Raw genomic sequence first — 22341 nt, 5'->3', positions numbered from 1 at the left:
TGCAATATGTGCTGGTCGGATAAGTTCAAAATACTGTGGGTTTACTTTACAAAGATCTTCTGCTAACATCTTGCAACTAGATACCTCATGACACTTTTTTAGAGTCCATGCTTTGGCTGCCAATTTTTGGCTGAAACGCTTAAGATTTGCCTCATTGCTTTACTGAATATAGATCATGTATACCTGTAAATTCCAGTTGCAAGGCTTGATTTTCAACCCCTGCCCTAAGGAAATAATCATAAGGATGCAGTCTACTAGGAGGTATTCTCTTATGCAGAACAAACCATATAAATATCAAAGCCTGTACATCAGTGAGGATGATAAACAGTGAGGCGTTTAAGCATGGGATTTATTTCCCTTTGAAATAGTTTTCATTATTTCACTGAGCTCAAAGCTGTGTCATTATAGCTTTATTATGTAAGGCTTTCAGAGCATAGGTACTGCTCTCTAAGTCCTCAAGCCCTGCTCTTTTAAAGCATTTTCATATTGAGACTTGAGCATGATGGGAAATATCTCTCCGTTTTTCCTTTATCCTTTCTCACCATTTTTTTTTTCCTCCCAGCGTTCGGCATTGTGTTTCGCGGATTGATATTTACAATAAGTCTTTGCGCTGGTCCGAACAAAAGAGTTTTCTGATGCATATTAGAGAAGTGGGAGCTGGAACAGGCCTTTGAGGTTCCTCTGTGTCTCTGAATAATAGGGCGGCTATACAGTCATTACCGAGCCGCCTGCTTCAATGCTAGTTTAAACAGCGGATCGGCGTTTGTTTGTGTAGAAACCAGGCCGTGGGGAAACGGATGCTGCTGTTGGCCTTGGACTAAGCCTCTAAACCACAGACTTGTCCTCGAACCCGATAGTTGAAGTTTGTGTAGGCGAGGTTCAGAGAGAGTTTTGCATGGTATTCTTATTGTTTTATTTACACTATCTCTGTCCTCCAAGGTGAAACTGGTTTAGAGCCATATTGAATGTAATAAATGAATATATGACCACCAAATCAAAGCAAGGTCTGTTTTTTTTTACACTTTTCAGGCCAGTGCCATAGTTATTAGTTAAAAGTAAACCCTAACCTGAGGTATTCTGGGTTTAGTGCCTCATTCAAGTGCAAAATGACAATTGAGGAAGTGACTCATGAAGATTTTAGTTCCAGTTCCAGAATTTGGTTGCAGTTTTGTCTTATGACTAAACGGTTCCATTCAACAATTCAACAAGGCAATTCAGTGCATTGCTAATAATGAGGTCATTTCAGTGATACATTAAAAACAGTTCTTGCGAAAGACCTTGTGGTATTTTCCAGTCTTTTTTTGGAAGAGAACACTTAGCGACATGTTAAAAGATTATGCCAACCCTACAAGCACTTCAAGGACAGCACAAGCTCTTAAGCAATATACAATACACATAATGTTTTTTTAATTATTGTGTTGTTCAGATCACCTACTTGAAAATATAGTATATGCACAAATAGCACTTTTTTGTTATAAAGTACACAATATATTGTATTATGGCAGGTTAAATGTGACTCTGCTTGATCGCTCCACCGTATACTTAACACCATTAATAATTTGCTAATTTTGTAAAGCTGCTTTGGAAAGATAATTGTTGTGAAAAGTGCTATGAATTTTTTAAATTCAATTAATCTTTATTTCTATAGCGCTTTTACAATGCAGATTGTGTCAAAGCAGCTTCACAGATCAAAACAGTGTAGTTCAGTTTTCAGAGGTAAAGTTCAGTTTAGATAATTTCAATGTGGTTTAATATTCTCTGCTAAGAGTTCAGAGAACACTGAAGAGGATATCCATCATGCACAGCTCCACAAGTCCCGAACCATGCAAGCCAGTGGTGACAGTGGCGAGGAACAAACTTCACCAATTTGCGAAGGTGAAGGAAAAAAAAAACTCGAGAGAAACCAGGCTTGGTTGGGCATGACCATTTCTCCTATAGCCAAACTTCTTGTGCAGAGCTGCTGTCAGGCACCGGAGGCTGAAGAACACTGGACGTCCATCGTGGAGAAGCTGCAGGTAGGAGAGGTCACCTGCTGGTGTACAAGCTGGCCCTTCAGGATCAATGCGAAGACTCGTCTGTCACTGGGGTCTTACAGGAATCAGCCTTATGCTCTCCACTCTTCCATGACCACCACAGCAGCTGCTCAGAATACAGCATGGTCCAGGATTATGGAAACCTCTGGAATAAGAAAAAAGATAAGCATAAGTGCAGATGCCTGTTCAAATTATAATGTCTGTAGAGAAGTGTTCCCGGCTCCGTTTGCCCTAAATAATGCAGATTACCAATCCTTTAGAGGATTTCAAAATAATTTATGTGTTATGTGTATGCTAATGCAAAAAAGATGTGTCTTTAATATAGTTTTAAACTGACAGAGTGTGTCTGCTTCCCAAACTGTGCTAGCAAGGCTGTTCCAGAGATTGGGTGCCAGATATGAAAAAAGATTTAGCACCCACAGTTGATTTTGATGTTCTGGGAATAATCAATTGTCAAGAGTTAATTGAGCGTAGTGGACGTGAGGGGCTATAATACACTACATTATACACTTGATTTGAATAGGAAAGCAATTCAACAGTTCACAATGTTATTGAGCCCAGTGCACCCCCACCCTCCATTTATCCAAGACACTATACAAAGGACTTGTCTAAGCTAAGTAGACAAGCTTAAACATATGGTCATAACAATTTTGATAGTCTGATTGTTGAGTTTAAGTTTCATTGCATCTACATGCCAACTAATTCTCATTAGATTATAAGTAGACTGTTAGGTTGGGTTAAGGGTTAGTGTTAGTATAAGTTTACATGTACTTGCAAAGTTTCTCATAGTCAGTTAAATGTCTATTGAAGGAGCAGTATCAGCAGATATTAAGAAGACAAAATACTAATACTCAAATGGACCAGCAAAATAAAGGGCTACCAAATATATGATTTTAGTATGAATTTTTGTTTATGTTTTTATTCTAATATAACTAAAAGTGAGTGATATTACACATAATGAGTCATTAAAAAAAAGCACTACAGTGTAAAACTGTTTACTAAGCATCAGCTGGTTTATTAAAGTAGTTTCACCCTAAAACAGTTATGCCAAGTAAAATATTAATCTCTTCACTGGGAAAAAAATTACTTATTGGTTGACCAACAATTGTAAACTTTCATTCAATCTCTTATGTCTTCACTCTCTAATTTCTTTGTCTGTTCCCTTGTCATATTTTGTCCTGTAAGATTCAACTAACCGTCAATAAATCACGGTGTTCAGGGCTGTCGGGACCTTCCCCTGAGCAACAAGTGGAGGGTTAGTAAGACGGTCGCTGTGAGGCTTATGAAAGACTGATGCTTTTTTGCACGTCTTCTCATCTCTCTTTTAACACACTCTCCAAGGCGGCCTGGTAAACGTACATCTGCTCCCAGCACCGCCACCGCCATCTGACAAACCTCAGAGCACAGACACATAATGCAGCAACGATTGATCGCCACACACACACACACCGTGCTCCACTGTGGATAGCCAGTAACAGATGGTTGTGTCAGCAGGTTCCTCAGTTACCCAAGCCTCTTTTTTTCACTTTTTTTCCATCCAGTCCTTATCTTTTTCTTCCTCCTTCTCTTTCTGTCCAGTTATCATCACACGCCCTTTTTTTCCCTCTTATAATGATAATGTGAGCAACTTTTTGATGCTCTAAGGCAGATTAGCTGGGGAAAAAAATATCTGTGCAGAGATCATTTATATTTCCATGACTTCAACCAAGATATAGGCCACACTAGACATGGCAGTTTTAATGTACATACTGTGTGAAAATTGAAATCTGCCAGCCAGTTGGCTTTATGTTCTGGCATTTCTAAGCGGGTATATAAATTAGTGCAGCTTATAGAATATAAATGCTAATGGAAATATGTATTTTTCCCTATTTATTTGGTTATGCTCCCATTAAAAGCAGGTGGCTAGAAAGGGTAGGTGTGAAAAGTAATTAGGCAAAATGCATTGGCTAAAGAACTTGAAGTATCACTTGAGTCATAATGCAAACAGTCTCTAAATAGATAAAAGTAAATAAGATTTAATATTTCCTGCATTGATAGTAAGGTTGTACATTTAATCAAATTTTATTGAAAATCACTAATAAGCAAAATCTACGATGCTCATGCACATCTTGTCAGGTAAACATGGCTCTGTGATCAGTGGTTAATACATTCAAAAGGCCAGAGGATGCTCTTGTGTAGAAACTGCAAATACACTGCAAAGAAGGGACAAGATTTAAAAAGCGCCTATGATGCATTAAAAATGCATTAATTGGTCAACTACGTTCACCGTGAAACAGAGAGAACAGCCCACCACGGCTTATCAACAATTTTACAGTAGTCAGAGTGCAGTTTAATACCAGCATATTACTGTATTCTTTACCATGACACACATTCAGTATAAATCCACACAGTGGCAAAAGCTGAACTATTTTGAAGCTTGACCGCCACATGTGTGTAGGAACAGCTGACAGTGGCCATAGCAACGCAGAGGGCAGAGGATGGCGAGCTCACAAACGCATTTAAGTCCGTTTCAACTTGGTTTTAGACACAATATAAAAATATAAAGAGTTAACCAGATACAGTACAAGCAGTTACAAGTAACAAAACACAATTAAATACATCATTTGCAAACTAGAGAAAACAAGGACGCAACCATTTTAATCGCACTTACTTACAGTACACTTGTGAAGTGAGGAAGAAACTGATCCATAAACTGTGTACTGTAAAGTTCCTGTCAAGCACTGACAAAGTCCTATACATCAATAGTCTTTTCTGATCCTTCCTTTACAAATGGCCGATTAATCCCCCTTTGTAAGCAAGTAGATTGCTAAATCACACGTCAAAAAAATGACACGAACACAGCACAAGGTGGGGGCTATAATGCTATAATGCGTAGAGAAAATAACTTTCCCTTATACTTTAGAGCCTAGTGTCTTCGCAACATGATTCAACACTGTTTGTCTTCCTCTTTTCCTTTATACAGTGTTTGTGGGCAGGGCCGGGGGTTTCAATTTTCCTGTGTATGCGCGCACAACAAGTCGGCGGGGTTTGAGTTCTGCATTGATGTCACGCTGACATGGCTAAAGACTCGTTATCTCGATTTGTTCGAACCACTATGAGTCGACTCTTTTATAGATGAAGCAATAGTTTTAAATGGTGCACTTTCAGATTTAAGCCTTAACTGCATACTTCACTTCACTTAGAGCTGTTACACATTGCATGGAAGGTCATTTCAAAAACCCATAATATGGGCTCTTTAACTGATTTTATTGATGACTAATAAAAACAGAACTACAGAATTATTTATTTCAAACACTCAATTGAAGGTATGAAGTGAGTTTGTTGTCAAAGTATGTTAATAATTTTGTCTTTTTACATGCTTTCATATATAGCAGCAAATTATGCAGACAGCTGTCAAAATGGCTGTTTTTCAATATACCTTTTTCAGTGTTCTTGCATCCTCATGTTTTTGCGTTCTTTACGTCATCATCAACTGCCAAAGTGTAGTTTCAAAACTCAAGACCGCTAGAACTGAGGATGTGTAATAGTCCCCAGTTGTGTTCTTGATATCGAGGACACACCGATGCAGACTTGAGTACCGAACTCGCTCGAGAAGTTCCTGAAGTCATTGCAACTGAATATAAGCGGTGGGAAGTGCAGCATTTTATATAGATTTATTAGTAAAGTTCAGAGATATAACTTGTTTATCTCAGGAGTTTCCCTAAATGGCACCATAAAAATCATAATTATCATTATAATAAAGGCATTAACACATTAAGAGTGTTTACTTTTTGAAGTTTATATTAAAATCTGTTTTGTTTGTGTTGTGCTGCATTTATTTGTAAGGTCTTTATTCGTACAATATATTGTAAAAAGGCGAAAAACAAAAAAAAATTGTTGTATGAATACTGTAATGTTTAAATAGTTTTTAGTTATATATACGTAAAGGTCATGTGACCATCAGGAAGAACGCTGCACCTTATTTTTCACAGGACATGTTCTCTGTTCCTGCGGTCTCCCAAGTTCATTCTTCTGAGGTAACTTGGCAAGAACAGTCTTCACAAGAACACAAGTTTGTTGTCTGCGTTCTTGGAATTGAGAAACAGTTCATGACAAGATGATTACTGATTTATTTGAAAGCAGAGCTAGAAATATACTGACTACATAACTGACTTTACTGACAAAATGTGCATGGAAGTTACCTTCAGTATATCGTGCAGCCCTAATCAATAGTATGCATCAGCCATTAAAATATGCACTTTATCACCAATTTTTATTGCGGAATTTATTTTCCCCAACTCTGTATATTCATATGTATGTTTGCTTGTTGTAAAAACAGATGAGGGGTCAGAGCAGAGCTCTGGACGAGACACTCCAGCCAGCGGCTCCTCCAGACAAGGTGCGGGAGACAATGAGGAGAACAAGAAAGACAAAAAGAAAAAGGCCAAAAGCAAGAAGAAAGAGAAGATGAAAAGCAAAGGAAAGGAGAAGGAGAAAAAGAAATCAGAGGAGATCGGTGATGAGTTGGATAAGAAGACCAAGAAGAAAGGATTCGGATTGCTGAGGCAAGACCCCATTTCTTTGTGTTTATACTTGCTTTTGTTGTCCCTTTCCTCTTCTGTCTTTGTTGTTTTGTGTCTCTCTTAAAGGGATAGCTCACACACAAATGAAAATTCTGTATTTTAATAACCCTCATGTTTTTTCAAAGCTTGCTTTCTTCTGCAGAACACCAGCGAAGGTATTTGGAAATATATTCTGGTCAGTCATTTTTCAGGGAAATTACAATAAATGCTTTTAGGCTTCAAAAAGACACACAAGCACAATAAGAAAGCATAGATATAATAGTACAATTGACTTGTGCACTATTAATCAAATCTTGAGGATTCTTTGTGGAAAAATAAAACATTTATAATCCAAATTCGAATATTGTATAGGAAGGCAGCAACAAAATATTATTTTGATATGTTTTTAATGATTAATCAGGTTGTTGTTGATTATGTCACTGAATAATTAGGCTTTGATCAGTTATTCATCTTTTTGCTGTGTCTGTCATCTTTAATCAGTCTGCACTACAGCATTACTGTACTGTTTATCAAACTGAACTGTTTTAAAGCAGGACTATAAAATAGGTCACATGAGATCAAACTAAAATATTTATCATATATGTGGTCGGTCTGCTATTACATTTTTGGTAATTTTGACTAATTGTTGTGTAGTAGGTTCTACATTTGGTGTTTCAATAATGCTATAAAGTTAAATTTGATATAGTATCACTATATATGTAGAGTGAATGCAATTTAGACTTAAAGGTGCAGTATGTAAGTTCGACACTACTAGGTATTGCACTCCAGGATCCAAACAAATGCAAGCGCAGGTTGCCAGATTGAGGACAGGAGTAAGTGATTTAAACCATGCTCTAAATAAAAACAGCGGCACCCGATAGAAGAAATATTTTCCATATTAAAGGGAGTTTTCGTTCTAAGCAACACCTCGAATTGATATATTAGAAACAGCTTCTATTTCTAAGAGGTGAACAACAGAAAACTATGACATTGATCACCTTAGGTAAACCTCATGTGCTTTATTCAGTGTTTAAATGCTAACAATGTGAATTTGAATGCCATTTATTGCCATACACTGAAAGCAGCAGCTGATACTTCACCGCAGATCTTGACAATAAAATAAACAGTTTGAAATTGAACTTTAGAACTAAACACATACTCCATGAGGGATTCAGCATCTACATTTAATAATGGTAAAGAGGGTTAATATGTATTAATTAGATTATAAACCTCACCATTTTGTGAATGAGTGTACTATTCTGTGCTTCTGAATGGCTGTATTTATATTTCTGTCGTGTTTCGTCTGATACAAACAGGCAAATTGCTTATCGCTGTGTAATTCATCAAAAGACATGTTGTTAGGACCCAGGGTTACAATGTAACCTGCTCACCTAATATTTACATTTGTATATTCATATCATTTGCCAAATAATAACCTCATGTGAATCTGTCTCATTTCGAAGTCTTCTACTGTCCACCGGAAGTTGAATGCGCATGCTTTGAGAGCCTTTCTGAATGAATGAATGAAATACGCGGTTTTCCAACAAGGCAACACAAGGTGCTGAAATGTGACTGGCTAAACTGGCATTGGGCAGGTTAAAATTACCAAAACAACAAACAAGCATGTTCCCTTGGCATGTGTATTATAGATCTGCAAATATTTTATGTTTTTTTTTTTTTTTTGTGGTTTTCACCTTTATTGTATAGGACTGTAGAGAGTATTGACAGGAAAGCATGGGGAGCAGAGAGAGGTGAAGGATCAGTAAAAGACAGGAATCGAACTCGGGTCGAGTGAGCACCGTAGTGCGTGTGTCGATGCACTAACCACTACACCACTGGCGCCAACATATTATGATTTTTTTTTTGCTTTAGAAGAGTCAAAAACTTACATACAGCACATTTAAAACATGCAGTATTGTTACTGCCTATTGTATCCATTGTTGTGCTTTATCTTGATTTATTCACAAACATACTCAAGTGGCCTCATTGGATGCTAAAGTGTCTATTGAAAGAACATTTCAGATGTAACCTTTTTGCGAACTGTTTTATCAATACTATTTTTGACAAACTAGACTTTTTTTTAACCTATTGCAAAAGTATGTAAAAGCTTATGTTCGGATGCAGGGAGAATATAAGTTTCCTAAATCTGAATAAACTTCCCTATCAGCTTCACTATCAGCTTCACTCGTACTGTAGCTCTTAAAAAAGCTTGAATTTTGGAACTTTCAGAATGTCAAATGTCTAATTCAGGATCTTTTGGTTTATTTTTTAGTCTCTCTTTAACAGTAGTGAATGCAAATAAACAATAAAATTAATCTGAATGAAGTCAATCAGATTTAGAACAGCACAAGTTTGAGAAAATGATTTGAATATAGACAACTAAGCTTGAGGCTGGTTTAATTAACAGATTCTCCCACACATGCAAAAGGTCAGGATGGATGACTGTTGATTTGACACATACTAAGCTGTGGCGACAGGTCATCAAGCGGTCACATGTCGTGTGGTGGAATGTTGGCCCGAGCTGCCGTTGGGACGCTCTGCTGGCTCGTGCCCATGGTTGAAAGTGTTTCGGCCCACTTGCGTGTGTGTAACTGACTTCGACCACTGGTAAACAGAGCAGTCAGCTCCAGCTCCATATGGCACGCCATCGCTGCGTCACGGTGCTCAATCTCCCCTGTCTTCACACCGCGCCAGCGCCAGGCCTAATTTGCATCACGGTGTGCACCTGTGCCAACCCCTGCCCATCTGCCTGTCCATCGGCTGGCCGGCTAAGATTCCAGCACCAGCAAGACCAGGCAGCTCCATCCCAGTAGAGGACGACCCGCATGAGTGATTCTACAAATCAGAGCATGGACGCCCCGGCAGGCTCCACCTAACGGGCAATTAGCTCTATAATTGTTTTAATTTGGATGACTGCCGGGAAAACTGAAAAGCACACCATGCTGTTATAGCAACACGCCGAATATTCCAGCAGAGAGAGAGAAACAGAATCAGCGGAGAGAGGCAAACAGCCGGAGAGTTTGATTTAGCTGGTGTCGTTCTCAAGGTGAATCGTCTCGACTTGTCCTAAAGTGTGGGCTTCGATATGGCTCTCGCATCCTTTAATCCGACTGATCCCTCTGTTTTTGCTTTACCTAGTGTCTGCCAGTGTGCCCGCTGTGGCCAGCTCTCCTCTCGCGCCCATGCAATCATTATAATGTGCAGCGTTGTTCTGAGGAGATAAGCGTTTATGTGTTGGCTTGTCGGTGGCTGATGGGGTGAGGGATGAAAAGGTTATTGAGAACCACCAGTGTTTTATTTATTTATATTTGGCAGGCGGCAGGGATTAGAAATGTGGATTCGAGAGGCGTGTGTTTTGATGATGTGTGCTGTGGAATCTGACACAGCCTTGGCTGACGAAACCTGGATTATTTTGGCGCAAGATTGCCCTGTCACCCTGCCCGGGCCAAATACCATGTATTAAATAACCTGAAAATGAGTTGAAAGAAAAGTTTAATTCTCTGTTAGTCAACTTTTTTGAAGGTTCAGGGAGTGTGAGCACTCATGGATTAGCAGTGCTGTCTGGGTTAAAAGATGAATTTCTGCTCAACATGACCTTCATTTTTAAGGTTTTGTATATACAATACACATCTACCCAAATGTGGTCATCTGGATTGTTCAGTGAGTGTTATAAACTGAGGCCTATTTTCTGTACTTACTATTTTCATTCATTCATTCATTTTCCCTCATCTTAGTCCCGTTTTTCATAAAGGGTTGCCACAGCAGAATGAGTCGCCAACTTATCCAGCATATAGTGCATCTGGAAAGTATTCATAGAGCTTCACTTTTTCCACAATTTTTGTCACAGCCTTATTCCAAAATGGATTAAATTAATTTATTTCCTCAGCATTTTACACACAATACCCCATAATGACAATGTGATTTTTTATTTTTATTTTTTTATTGTTGCAAATTTATTAAATAAAAACAACCTGAAAAAACATATGTACATAAGTATTCATAGCCTTTGCTCAAAACTTTGTTGATGCACCTTTGGCAGCAATTACAGCCTCAAGTCTTTTTAAATCTGATTCCACAAGTTTGGCACACCTGTCTTTGAGAATGTTTGTCTATTCCTCTTTGCAGTATTTCTCAAGCTCTATCAGGTTGGATGAGAAGCGATGGTGTACAGCCATTTTCAGATCTCTTCAGAGATGTTCAATATGATTTAGGTATGGGCTCTAGCTGAGCCACTTAAGGACATTCACCAAGTTGTTGTTAAAGCACTCCATTAATATTTTACCGGTGCGCTTTGGGTCATTGTCCTGCTGGAAGATGAAAGGCCCCCCAGTCTTTGTTAAGTTCTAATAAACGGTCTTTATCTTGTCATATTATTAATATTTCATAGTGACAATTGAGTCTTAAATGGATAGTTCTTCCAAAAATGTTAATTTGCACATTGTTTACTCTCCTTCAAGTGGTTCCAAGCCTTTACGTATTTCTTTCTTCTATTGAACACTAAAGAAGGTATTTTAAAGTGAGCTGAAAACCAGTCATTTACTTCAATAGTACGAAAAACAAATAATATGAAAATCAATTACCCCTTTCAGACATACAGACCTTTCCGGAAAATTTGTTCCAGCAATTTTCCAGAAAGATAAGTTGTAACATTAGCATTAATTTGCCGGAATGCTGCTCTGTGTGAACGCAGAACGAAAATTGCCGCAAAGAGCGCATTCAGGTTTACTCCAGCAAATCAGAACATTCAGACCCATTCACATCCGCGCTGTTTAGGAAAATAAAAGTCTTTGAATATTTTCCAGACACGTTTAGCTGCTAGATGTTAGTCAGATAACATTTCTATCTACCTTCTAAATGCCTACTGTGTAAAAAATTATTGATAAAATGCTTATGATAAACCGCTGTTTGTTTACCTTTAAGCTCTGCTTCAGTTGCTTGACACGCGCTGCGGTGAGCGCCACCACACACACATATTATTTACATCTCGAAATACAAAAGTGTTCCTCCATATGATTTAATCGAAGTTGTTCTCAGTACTTATCCATCCACAAAATGTATAATGTAGTAAATGTGTAAACATTTAGCTGCGGTCCGTGCTTCTGCCTTTGGATGTCTCTTGGACAAAAGCAGCTCCATGAATGCTAAAGCTTTAAATTAAAGTCAAACCATCAACAGAAGCCTGACCCCTTCTATATTTACAAATCTAAGAGCAGTTGTTTAGAGGTCATTTCTGGTTAATAATGACAGAATTTACCGGTATTTTGGAATGGATGTGTAAATGGTCTTTTCCAGAAAAAATTCTGGAATGTCCTTTCCTGTGTGAACAGTGCTTTTTTAAATGTCGTTCCTGTAATTTATCTGAATATTTACCGATATTGCTGTGTGAAAGGGGCTAAAGGTTACAGGTTTTTAGCATTTTTCAAAATAACTTATTTTGTGTTTTCTGTGTGACTAAATCATGACAGAAATCTCAGTTTTGTGTGAACTATCCCTTTAAACTGTGTAAACGTTTCTGTAACATTCCTTATAGTATTGCTCTTGCATTTGTCTTCATATTTTAGTCTAAAACCAAGAACTGAACCATCTACAAGCACTGTGTAGATCAATAGAAAATTATTGACTGACCTTCCCAATTAGCATTATGTGTACTTGTGATGTTTGTCCTCAAAGGTTAAGAGCAGGTGAAGTGCAGACTAGCTGAGATGCCCCTTGAGGACCATGACCTCTACCCTCACCAACTGTAAATCAGAGAGTGCTTCAAGTAATTGAATATTTGAAGTGTAGTCTCACAAAAGTATTTTTCACCAAGCAAATATTACTGTCACATTATTATGTTCCTACAGACATGTCTGTTGTTAAGTTTAAAAGCTCAGAATATAGTCAAATGTATGGGTTGTTGTTTTTGTGTAAACTGATCTTTAAATTCAGCAGAGGTTGTATTGCGGTCTTTTTTTACCATCAAATGGAGGTTTGTCCAATTGAATGTCAGCAATTTTGTAGTTGAGTACCATTTTATGGACACCATTTGGGTTCTTTGATGCTGAACAGAAGTCTCTTATTTGAGGTCAGAAACGATGCAGATATTGTAACCGTTGAGTTAAAATGTTTATTCTCTGGCTCTGTTTCCTTTTCTGTTTTTCATCCCAGTGTTATATGTGCCTGTTAAATCTTTAGCTGGCCAGAATGCTGGGTATTTTGTCCTCTGCCTGGCTCAAATTTACTGTTATTGGCCACTACTTAGTGCCCAGTGGGAGTCACTGGCCAGTGTCCATTGTGCTGATAGTGGCTGCGTTGATCTGGTGGTAGCTGTGTCTGTGGGTCAGAGCGGTGTTGTGAATCTGGTATATTAGGCCAGGATACGGCCCTGCAGCTCAATGATAAACGTATGACAAAAGAGGAAAATCAACCTTTCATGTTACGCTGTCGCTGTCTTTAGGATTCAAAGGACTGATGTTTAAATCTGGCATTTCCTTTTCAAAATCCTTTCTGAACAGGTTACTGAATCATATAATAGCATTGCTATTTTCTTTTTATTTTCTACAAACCAGTTTTGTAATGCCTTATTATTTTTGATTGTTGCTTATTATTTGACAAAATCATGAAAAAATTACAATTTAAATTAAAATCTGCTACATTTTTATAAGCAAAAATTACCTTATATGTGCAGTAAAGAAGTGTAAATCATTGCTAAACAATTGTGCAGCTCTTATTGATAACCACTGTTATAAATGGCAATGAAGATAATTATACAAATGATATTTTATTACAAATATATTTTTTAAATCCTGAGGTACATACTTATACAGTATCAGTGGTGTAAAGCAACAAATTACAAATACTCAGACTACTGTAATTGAGTAGTTTTTCTCAGAAATTGTAATTTACTGAGTAGTTTAAAAATGTGTTTACTTTCCCTTGAATACATTTTTAGTGCAGTATTGGTACTTTTGCTCCACTACTTCTCTTTAACCTGCAGTTACTTTTTTTTTTTCTTCAGTCCTGTGCTTCCTGTCTAATCAATTTGCATAATAATGAACTACTTCAAGACATGGGTGATTTATAATTGCAGCAAACTTTTTGGAAGCATTAAGAGTGTCCAAGTAGATGTAAAAAAATTTATTTTTTAGACTATGTAGATGCATGTCACTGATGAGAAGATAACAGATGTTTACTGTATGATGACCGAAATGCCCTTAACCCCTTGACTGCCCCTCTACCAAATGGTTGACCATGTTTTTACAGTTTTAAATAATGACTGTAAAAGTCATTTAAAGAAAGACTGTTTTAAATAATGGTTAAAAAATAAAACATAATCTTGTTGTTGTACTACTACACAAAAAAAACAAGAAGGCATGTTAAATGCGAATCTGAAATGTTTTATTTCATACTTTAAAAAAAAGGTTGATTTAGTATTCAAAAATGTTTTATTTTGAATATTTTCTGTCTTACATTTCGTTGGCCCTATCATACACCCGGCGCAATGTGGCGCAAGGCGTGACGCAATTGTTATTTGCTACTTTTTAGCTTGGCGCAAGGGTCATTTTGAGGTGTTGCGCCACGCTTTTTAAATAGCAAATGCATTTGCGCTCATATGTGCGCCCATAGGCGTTCTGGTCTAAAAAACAGGCGTGTTTTGGCACGTTGCTGGCGCGTTGCTATTTTGAGAAACTGTAATAGTCTGTTCTTTAGACCAGAACAAACCCGTTATAAATTTCGGTGCAGAACGCGTTAGTTGTGCGCCTCGCTTACACACTGCTTACAAGATGTAGAGCAATACGCAAATACAAATGAAAAATAATTAATATATTAAAGGGCCATGAAACCTCGTTTCAGCAGGGTGTTTTCACACCTCTACTTTGGAAAAAGCCAGAAAAGTGGGCGTGTCCAGCTCTGTTTAGGGGGGAGTGTCGGAGGAAGAAAAGAGGCACGGTGTGGGAGTGTCTATTTGGGCACCCGACTGTGTTTACATGGGCATCTGTAGTCGAATTATTTGCCAAATTATTAAATGGTGGACTTTAACTGTCTTTCATTCAGAGAATTCATTCATGTCCCTCGCGACAAACGAGATATTTGATTCGAGGAACTGCTGTAAGCGTGTATTTTTCATGCAATGTTTGATACTGCACGGTGAATGAGAGAGAAAAAAAACCTCAGCATTTCCCGGAAAATTAGATGCACACGGCAGGTAGCGTCAGAAAGCCGCGTGGGTTATTCCGGTCACAAAATGCGGTAAAAATCCTACACGAGGTTAAAGTTTGGTAGTAGTGCTAACATGTTTACACTCTGTGCAATAGTTTGTTCGATACTAACAAACTGAATAAACGAAGAGCACTGGTCGCTCACTTACCAAATCTGACAGGACAATCACCAGCAACTAGAGCCGCGTCTTTATTAAGAGAAGACTACAAGCGAATCCGAACTCAGCGTTTGCAGATGAGAACAGCTCTCAGGTAAACAATGATCCTCCTTAGACACGTAAGTTATTGTAGTCAAGCGTCGCGTACACTGTTAATCCACACGTGAGTATGAGCTCTCACAGAGAGAAGATGAAAACAAAACTTAACTGCAGCAAACTATAAAAGCAACAATTCATGCTTGTTTTGCCAACACAACGTGGCGTCTCTGTCGTCTAAACACTATGACAGTAATGAATATTAATGAAGTTGCACAATAGAGCGCGCTGATTGGTTTAAACCAAGCCTTGCTCATGCATTAATGCAACACACTGTATGACGTAATAAGACACACTCTGGCACAGACGTCCAGTCTGCACGCTGGAATACACGCTGTTATGTCATGACCGTGATGCAGCTTCAAAAATTCGTTTTAAACCGGAAGTACGAATTTGCTTGAAATAACGCAAAAACAACCAATTTACACGTTTTAGTGAAATATAGGTGTCCTAATAGTGTTTTTAGCAGTGTGGGACACATATACGACAGCTCAAAAAATGTGTTTTGGTGTTTCGTGGCACTTTATATATATAAAGAACTAAAATATTACAAAACATATTATTTTCTAGTCTTCATGAATTTAAAAACCACTGCCTTGAATATTTCATCTCGGGAGGCTTTTTCAGTTTATTTAATTTGCTTTTGTATAATGTTATTATTATTAGCAGTATTATTTATTATATCCATATTTATATTTGTTTTATTAAAAACAAGCTTAGATTTGTTCACCTGTCAGATTTTAGACCATATAGGGCAAATCAGGTGTATTTGGAAATAACTCAGTATTTTGACCACACTTTGTTATTATTGTTCATTTATTTGTTTGCTGGAAATTAGAACTGAATTTAGAAATAGTTTTGAAACAAATATTTGCGCTTAACAAACTAAATTAATTATTTATAGGTTAATCTATGTGTGTGCGTAAAGGTTTCCCTCTCCACGAAAGCAAAAGCGAAAGTGAACTTACTTTACGTCATGTAGATAGCAAATGCGCTGTCTCTTAAAGGGAATAGGAGATGAGACTCTGATTGGTTTATTCTCAAAACACACCTATAACTTATTAAGAAAATAAACTCAACCCTTTTAGACCATGCACCATGGCGAAAAGCGGATTTTCCCGTCCTCATATTAGCACATATGGATTCTGACAGGCCTTGCCTTGCCTTGCCTTGCCTGAATGCGTTTGCGCCCTGCGCTTTCCGTTTTGTGCATGGACCGTCAAAATAGAGCCCCATATTTTCAGATTTTTATAGTATATGTATTAAGTCCAGTATTTTTGCCATAAACCGACATATCAACCATTTGGTAGAGGCTGATATTTTAGAAATTAGAGGATATGTAGAAAAAATGCATTGAGTGTGTTAACTAGCGACATTAGGAGTTAAGAAATGCAATCCAAACTTTTTTTCTCTGTGGGGTAGTTAAAGGGTCAAACAGCCAACAGGCACAGATTGACGTTGTACCCCAACTTTATGGAGACATTGCATTTTGTTTGGAAATGAAATCGGGTTGATATCAGAACCTAACATTAGGCCGACATCAATGTCTGACATCCAACCTAAAATCAACCTAATATCAATTTGGCGTTATCACTATGACGTCTATTTGACATTGGCTTTTGGTTGCCATACCGGACAAAAAAATGTCAATATGATGTTGGTTTAAGATGTTGGCTCAACGTTGGATTTTGGTCACTTTCCAAAACAACCTAAAATCAACCAAAAATCAACATCATTTGACGTAGTTATTGGACATCAAAATAATTTTGTCCCTACTCTGGCTAGATCACCTGACATCACAACCTAAATCTAACCTTAACTTAATTAACGTCTTATGATGTTGTTTGCCTGCTGGGCAATAATTAAACGCACTACAAAATGTTAAGTTTGCACACATCTACAAATTACATATAAATGCATGCTTTTAACAGCGTAATACTCACTACTCACTTGAGTACTTTTGAAAGGTTTACTTTTTACTCATACTTTGAGTAATATTTACAACATACTTATACTTGCACTACATTTTTGGGCAAGTAATAGTACTTTTTCCTAAGTATGATCTTTCAGTACACTTTCCACCACTGTACATTATAGAAGTTGCCCAATACTGTGTTACACACAAATACAAACATCCTTATGGAAACACACATCTACTAATATAATGCATTATGATTAAGATGTAACAAACTCCTAAAGTATATCACCCATACCAATCAGAACTGATACAAATAACTAGTAATATTTATTTAACTTGGATATAGCAAATGGAATGTAGCATTATGTAGGAACTTGAATGTTTACTTTGAGTATCTGTATGTTTACCATTATTTTAGTGTAGAATTGCATACATTTTCCTGTCAGATGTGTTATGGTTTGTCATCTTATCATAAGGAAACTTGCTATTGCTAATTAACAGGTTTATGTCTTATGTTTTAAATCTTTGACTCTTAAAATAGGGTTTAACACTGTAGGTATTGTGTGATAGCAGTTGCATAGCTGTTAAAGCTAGCGCTAGCTCTGTGTGTGCTTCCTATAGACGGCATCAGAAACTTTGTGAATGACTTGATAAAATTCTGAAAAAATTTGATAGCATAGCCAGATTGGGAATTCTCTTTGCTTTTACACTGTTTTAGCTTACCAACATGCTAACATCAGACTCCATTTATTTACATGTTTAGTAAGTATCTATAGTACTTATTACATTTTATCAGTCCACTATAGTTAAAACTACAGTATGCTGTAGCATATAACAAAGTGTTGTAAATGCTGTAATATATACAGTACAATATACTTGTGTGGTACAAAAACACTATTGTATTTAATTTACTATAGTGTTTTTATGTTTATACTTTTATGTGAATTATTTATATTCTGAAAAAAAAAACATTTATCATATTACTTAGTTTGTGTATCTGCTGTGTATATTTATGCTCACTAGAGTTTTGGACTGTTATGCTTAGCAACATGCTAACATCAAATCCCATTAGAATATTTTGTGAGTTGTTATTCGCATGGTTTTTAAAAAATGGTTACTGTTTAGATCTGTTTGTGTGTATGTGTTAACACGTTTGTTTGTGAATGTTTGTGCAGTGTGTTTGTGAGGAAAAACTGATGATTTAGCTCCACAGGAGAGCCGCATTGCTTGTGAGTGTTTATGTGACAGAGAGATGGAGTAGCTTTATGGCAGGGTATAAGGTATAGCCTTAGGTGGAGGATGGGACCCATTAGGATGTTTTACATCTTGCAGACAGATGGAGGCCTGTGTGGACTGCCAAAAGCCCCTCATTTTGCTGCTGTGATACACACATATATACAAACACACACACACACACACACACACCCTTAACAACACACATTACACTGGCTAGCACACACAATCCCTGGAAACCTGCAGTTTCCAGAAAGTGGCAATAATTTTCACATGCTTTGCATATACATACAGTATAAGTATTTCACAGACTTAATTTACAGATTTAATTTAATTTAGTTTATTTTATTTCTTTATTTATTTTAATTTAATTAAATATATTTAATTTTATTGAATTTTATTTCAAAAGTCTAAATTCAACTTTACCTTAGACATTTCTCATTGCATCTGCATTTATAAGTATTTTACAGACTTACAGAGATTTATTTGTTTTTATTTTAATTTTTTATTACTTTATTTTATTTTACTTTTATTTTTGTAAATCTGTATTCAACTTGACCTAAGGCATTTCTCATTGCATCTGCATTTAAAAGTATTTTACAGACCCACAGATATTTAATTTAATTTAATTATATTTAATTTAATTTTATTTTATTTTTAATTTTATTATCATTTTTTTCTTGAAATCTGTAATCATCTATCCTGATGTCAGATCTGAGGCATTTCGCTTCAGACACTTCAACCATCTTTTTGTGAAACTACAGTGTTAAATACTTCAAAACTTTACTTTTATTTCATCAACCCTGCTACTTAAAATTTATTTAATTAACCTTAACGTGAAACAATTCAGACACTCTCCTATTAAAAGGGAGCGAGGAATGTGGTTTACAGCTTTACCTTGTAAGGCAATACATTACCAATGTTTTAAAAACTGTTTAATGTATTTTAAAAGCAGATTCAACCAGTCTAAGATGATTTAGCTGGTCTTACGGCATAAACCAATTTTTTATTTTATTTTTTTTTTACTCCAGCAGGGTATGTTAATTCTGTTGTGTGAAAACCATGAAAAGTGATGGATGCTGAAGGAGTGGAGTGGTGAAATGAGAGGGAAAGAAAGAGAAAGTGTGTGTATGTGTAATGTTGGTTGGGCACTCCCAGTAGATGTTTATGTAGAGGAGAGAGAGTGAGAACAAGTGTTCAGTTCCCCTGCTTCTGCCATTAACAGAGACTGCAGCAGACTCGCTCCCTCCATTCTGTCACCAGCTGTCCTCTCTTCTTTCTCACTCTTCTGCCTCTCTCCTTTTCTTTTTTCCTAACATCTCTAGGCCATTTTGCCTTCCAGCTAATTCCAGCACAGCTGCCATGAAAGCTGATCTTTTCTTTATGAGGTTGTTTAATTTATTTATTATATTTTTTGTATGTGTGTTTTGTGTAACCTATTCAGCAAGACTTGAAACAAAGCAGAGAAATATTGAAACATTTAAAGACTAGTGACTCATTAAAAGAGTGAAAGTTAAGGCTCGCTCACTTCTAAAAAGAAAACTAACTAGAGATAATGTAATGACAAGTGTTGTATGATCCACACCAGCAAAAGAAACATATTTGTAACTTAACTTAATTTGTAAGATTATTTTTGATAAACATATTTTAATAGAATTTAGATCTTTAAATGATAACCTTAAAGTAGGTCTTTTTATTCAGGACATATTTTTGGGGAAATGTTTAAAAATGTGTCTTCTGGAGGAATTGATAAAATTTTAAATATTGTTTTGTTTTTTGTACAATTATTAATAAACAGTTAAGTAATTGTAAAAGGCAAAGCAGTGGCGCAGTAGGTAGTGCTGTCGCCTCACAGCAAGAAGGTCGCTGGGTCGAACCTCCGCTCAGTTGGCATTTCTGTGAGGAGTTTGCATGTTCTCCCTGCGTTTGCGTGGGTTTTTTCCGGGTGCTCCGGTTTCCCCCACAGTCCAAAGACATGCTACAGGTTAATTGGGTAGGCTAAATTGTCCGTAGTTTATGAGTGTATAAGGGTGACAGGCCCAGTTGACAGGCTGGCTGGAATGTGTGAAAAAGTTGTTATCATATGGACAAGTCTAAATGGAGGACTTGTTCCAAAGAGCCGACGCCGCAACCATACGGGACTAAGGCCAAAGAAGAAGAAGAGGAGTTATGTAATTGTAAATAGTATATTGAATTATTGGTCCAAGTATTGCCATGAATGTTGTCAATGCTGCTGACATGGCATATTTCTAATTAGCCATCAGAATGGGGAAGAAAGGTGATTTTAAGTGACTTTGAACGTGGCATGGTTATTGGTGCCAGACGGGCTGGTCTGAGGATTTCAGAAACTGCTGATCTACTGGAATTTTCACGCACAACCATCTCTAAGGTTTTCAGAGAATTGTCCAAAAGAGAAAATATCCAGTGAGCGGCAGTTCTGTGGGCGTGAATGCCTTGTTGATGCCAGAGGTCAGAGGAGAATGGCTTCTTTGAGACAGATGGGCTACAGCAGCAGAAGAACACACCGGGTGACACTTCTGTCAGAAAAGAACAGAAAACTGAGGTTAAAATTTACACAGGATCACTAAAATTGGACAATAGAAGATTGGAAAAATGTTGCCTGGTCTGACGAGTCTCAATTTCTGCTGCAAAATTCGAATGGTAGGGTCAGAATTTGGCATTAAAAACATGATGCATGGATATCGATGGTTCAGGCTGTTGGTGGTGGTGTTATGGTGTGGGGGATATATTCCCGGCACACTTTGGGCCCATTAGTTGAGCATCGTGTCAAAGCCACAGCCTACTTGAGTATTGTTGCTGATCATGTCCATCCCTATATGGCCACAGTGTAACCATTTTTTGATGGCTACTTCCAGCAGGATAACACACCATGTCATAAAAAATCATTTCAAGACAATGAGCAATGAGTTCACTGTACTCAAATGACCTCCACAGTCACTAGATCTCAATGCAATAGAGCACCTTTGGGATGTGATGGAATGGGAGATTTGCATCACGGATGTGTCTAATCAAGTCAACAAATCAATTCAATATGGACCAAAATCTCTGAGGAATATTTCCAGTACCTTGTTGAATCTATGTCACAAAGGATAAAGGCAGTTTTGAAGGAAAAAGGGGGTCCAACCTGGTACTAGTGAGGTGTACCTAATAAAGTGGCCAATGAGTGTCTGTTTTGTAAATAACCCTCAGATTTAAATACTAACAGTCCCTCACCAGGTACATAATAATAATGATAATTGAAAATAAATTAGGTTAATAATAGGATCCCCTTCCTACAGTTTAAAATGGCCAAAATATTAATATATTTTTTGTCACATTTTAGTCACAGTCAGAGCGCTGAGTCATAGTCATGTTTTCCTGTTGTCTTTCAAAGGCACCGTTCCTCCAGGATGAGGCTCAGTGAAGCTGACAGGTACATGCTGGCGGCATCCTTAACTTTTCTCTTGTCAAATTCAGATTTAGCCCAGCTGATTTATTTTGTGTATGTTCATGTTTGTATGCCCTGTTTATTTATATGACTATGCTAGTCTTGTATGCAAGTGCTTGTGTGTGTGTGTGCGCGCATGTGCACTGGTGTGTGACCTTTAGTGAGTGTGCTAATGGCCTCTAAAAGCTTCTGAAACAAGTGTTAGAGTCACAGATGGTGCAACTTACCTCATCCCTCCCTCACAGACCTGCTGACAGAGCAACACCCCATCTTGTCCCTCGTCTCTCTCTCTCTCTCAATTAACACATTTCCTAATGTCTTCCCTACTGTGTGTTTGTATGTTTGATCAAGTCAACAGCTAAGTCTGATGCTCATCACGCTGACGCTCATCAGCAAAAACATGGACAGCCTTTGGGTAGGAAGTGACATCATTGCACCATGCAAGGCAAGAGGTCTGATGTGACTGCTAATAGGCTAGCAACAAAAACAATTTGGACATTTTGGTCAAGCTAGTCAAAAATGTAGTTCTGTTTATTCATTCATTCATTCATTTTCTCTATTTTAGAGGTCGCCACTACAAAATGAACCAGTGGATGGTGTAACTTAAATTCAACAAATGGACCACCAAAATAAAGTGTGACATTATTTACTAACTACTAAAACTGTTTTCTTACACACTTACTGTCTAAACACAGTTTAGACGCATACATGGGCAC

At 37.3% G+C, this 22341-nt stretch overlaps 1 protein-coding gene and 1 long non-coding RNA gene across 6 annotated transcripts in view; both read left to right on the top strand.

Moving 5' to 3' along the window:
• LOC141376089 (uncharacterized) overlaps nt 1-22341 on the top strand; it is a 1000182-nt gene that overhangs the window by 730978 nt on the left and 246863 nt on the right. The gene's annotated exons all lie outside the window — the stretch shown is intronic.
• Nucleotides 1-22341, top strand: part of pard3bb (par-3 family cell polarity regulator beta b) — a 679872-nt gene that overhangs the window by 445687 nt on the left and 211844 nt on the right. For all 5 annotated transcript variants that reach the window (XM_073912548.1, XM_021478865.3, XM_009304543.5 and 2 more), the window contains one exon: nt 6352-6577. In XM_073912548.1, coding sequence (XP_073768649.1) covers nt 6352-6577 — 226 coding nt within the window. The remainder of the gene's footprint in view (nt 1-6351; nt 6578-22341) is intronic.

Source organism: Danio rerio, chromosome 9 (assembly GCF_049306965.1).
Source record: "Danio rerio strain Tuebingen ecotype United States chromosome 9, GRCz12tu, whole genome shotgun sequence".
NCBI classification, from domain to species: Eukaryota; Metazoa; Chordata; class Actinopteri; order Cypriniformes; family Danionidae; genus Danio; species Danio rerio.
The sequence above is the reverse complement of the archived record's forward strand: the minus strand, read 5'-3'. Positions and strand labels throughout refer to the sequence as shown.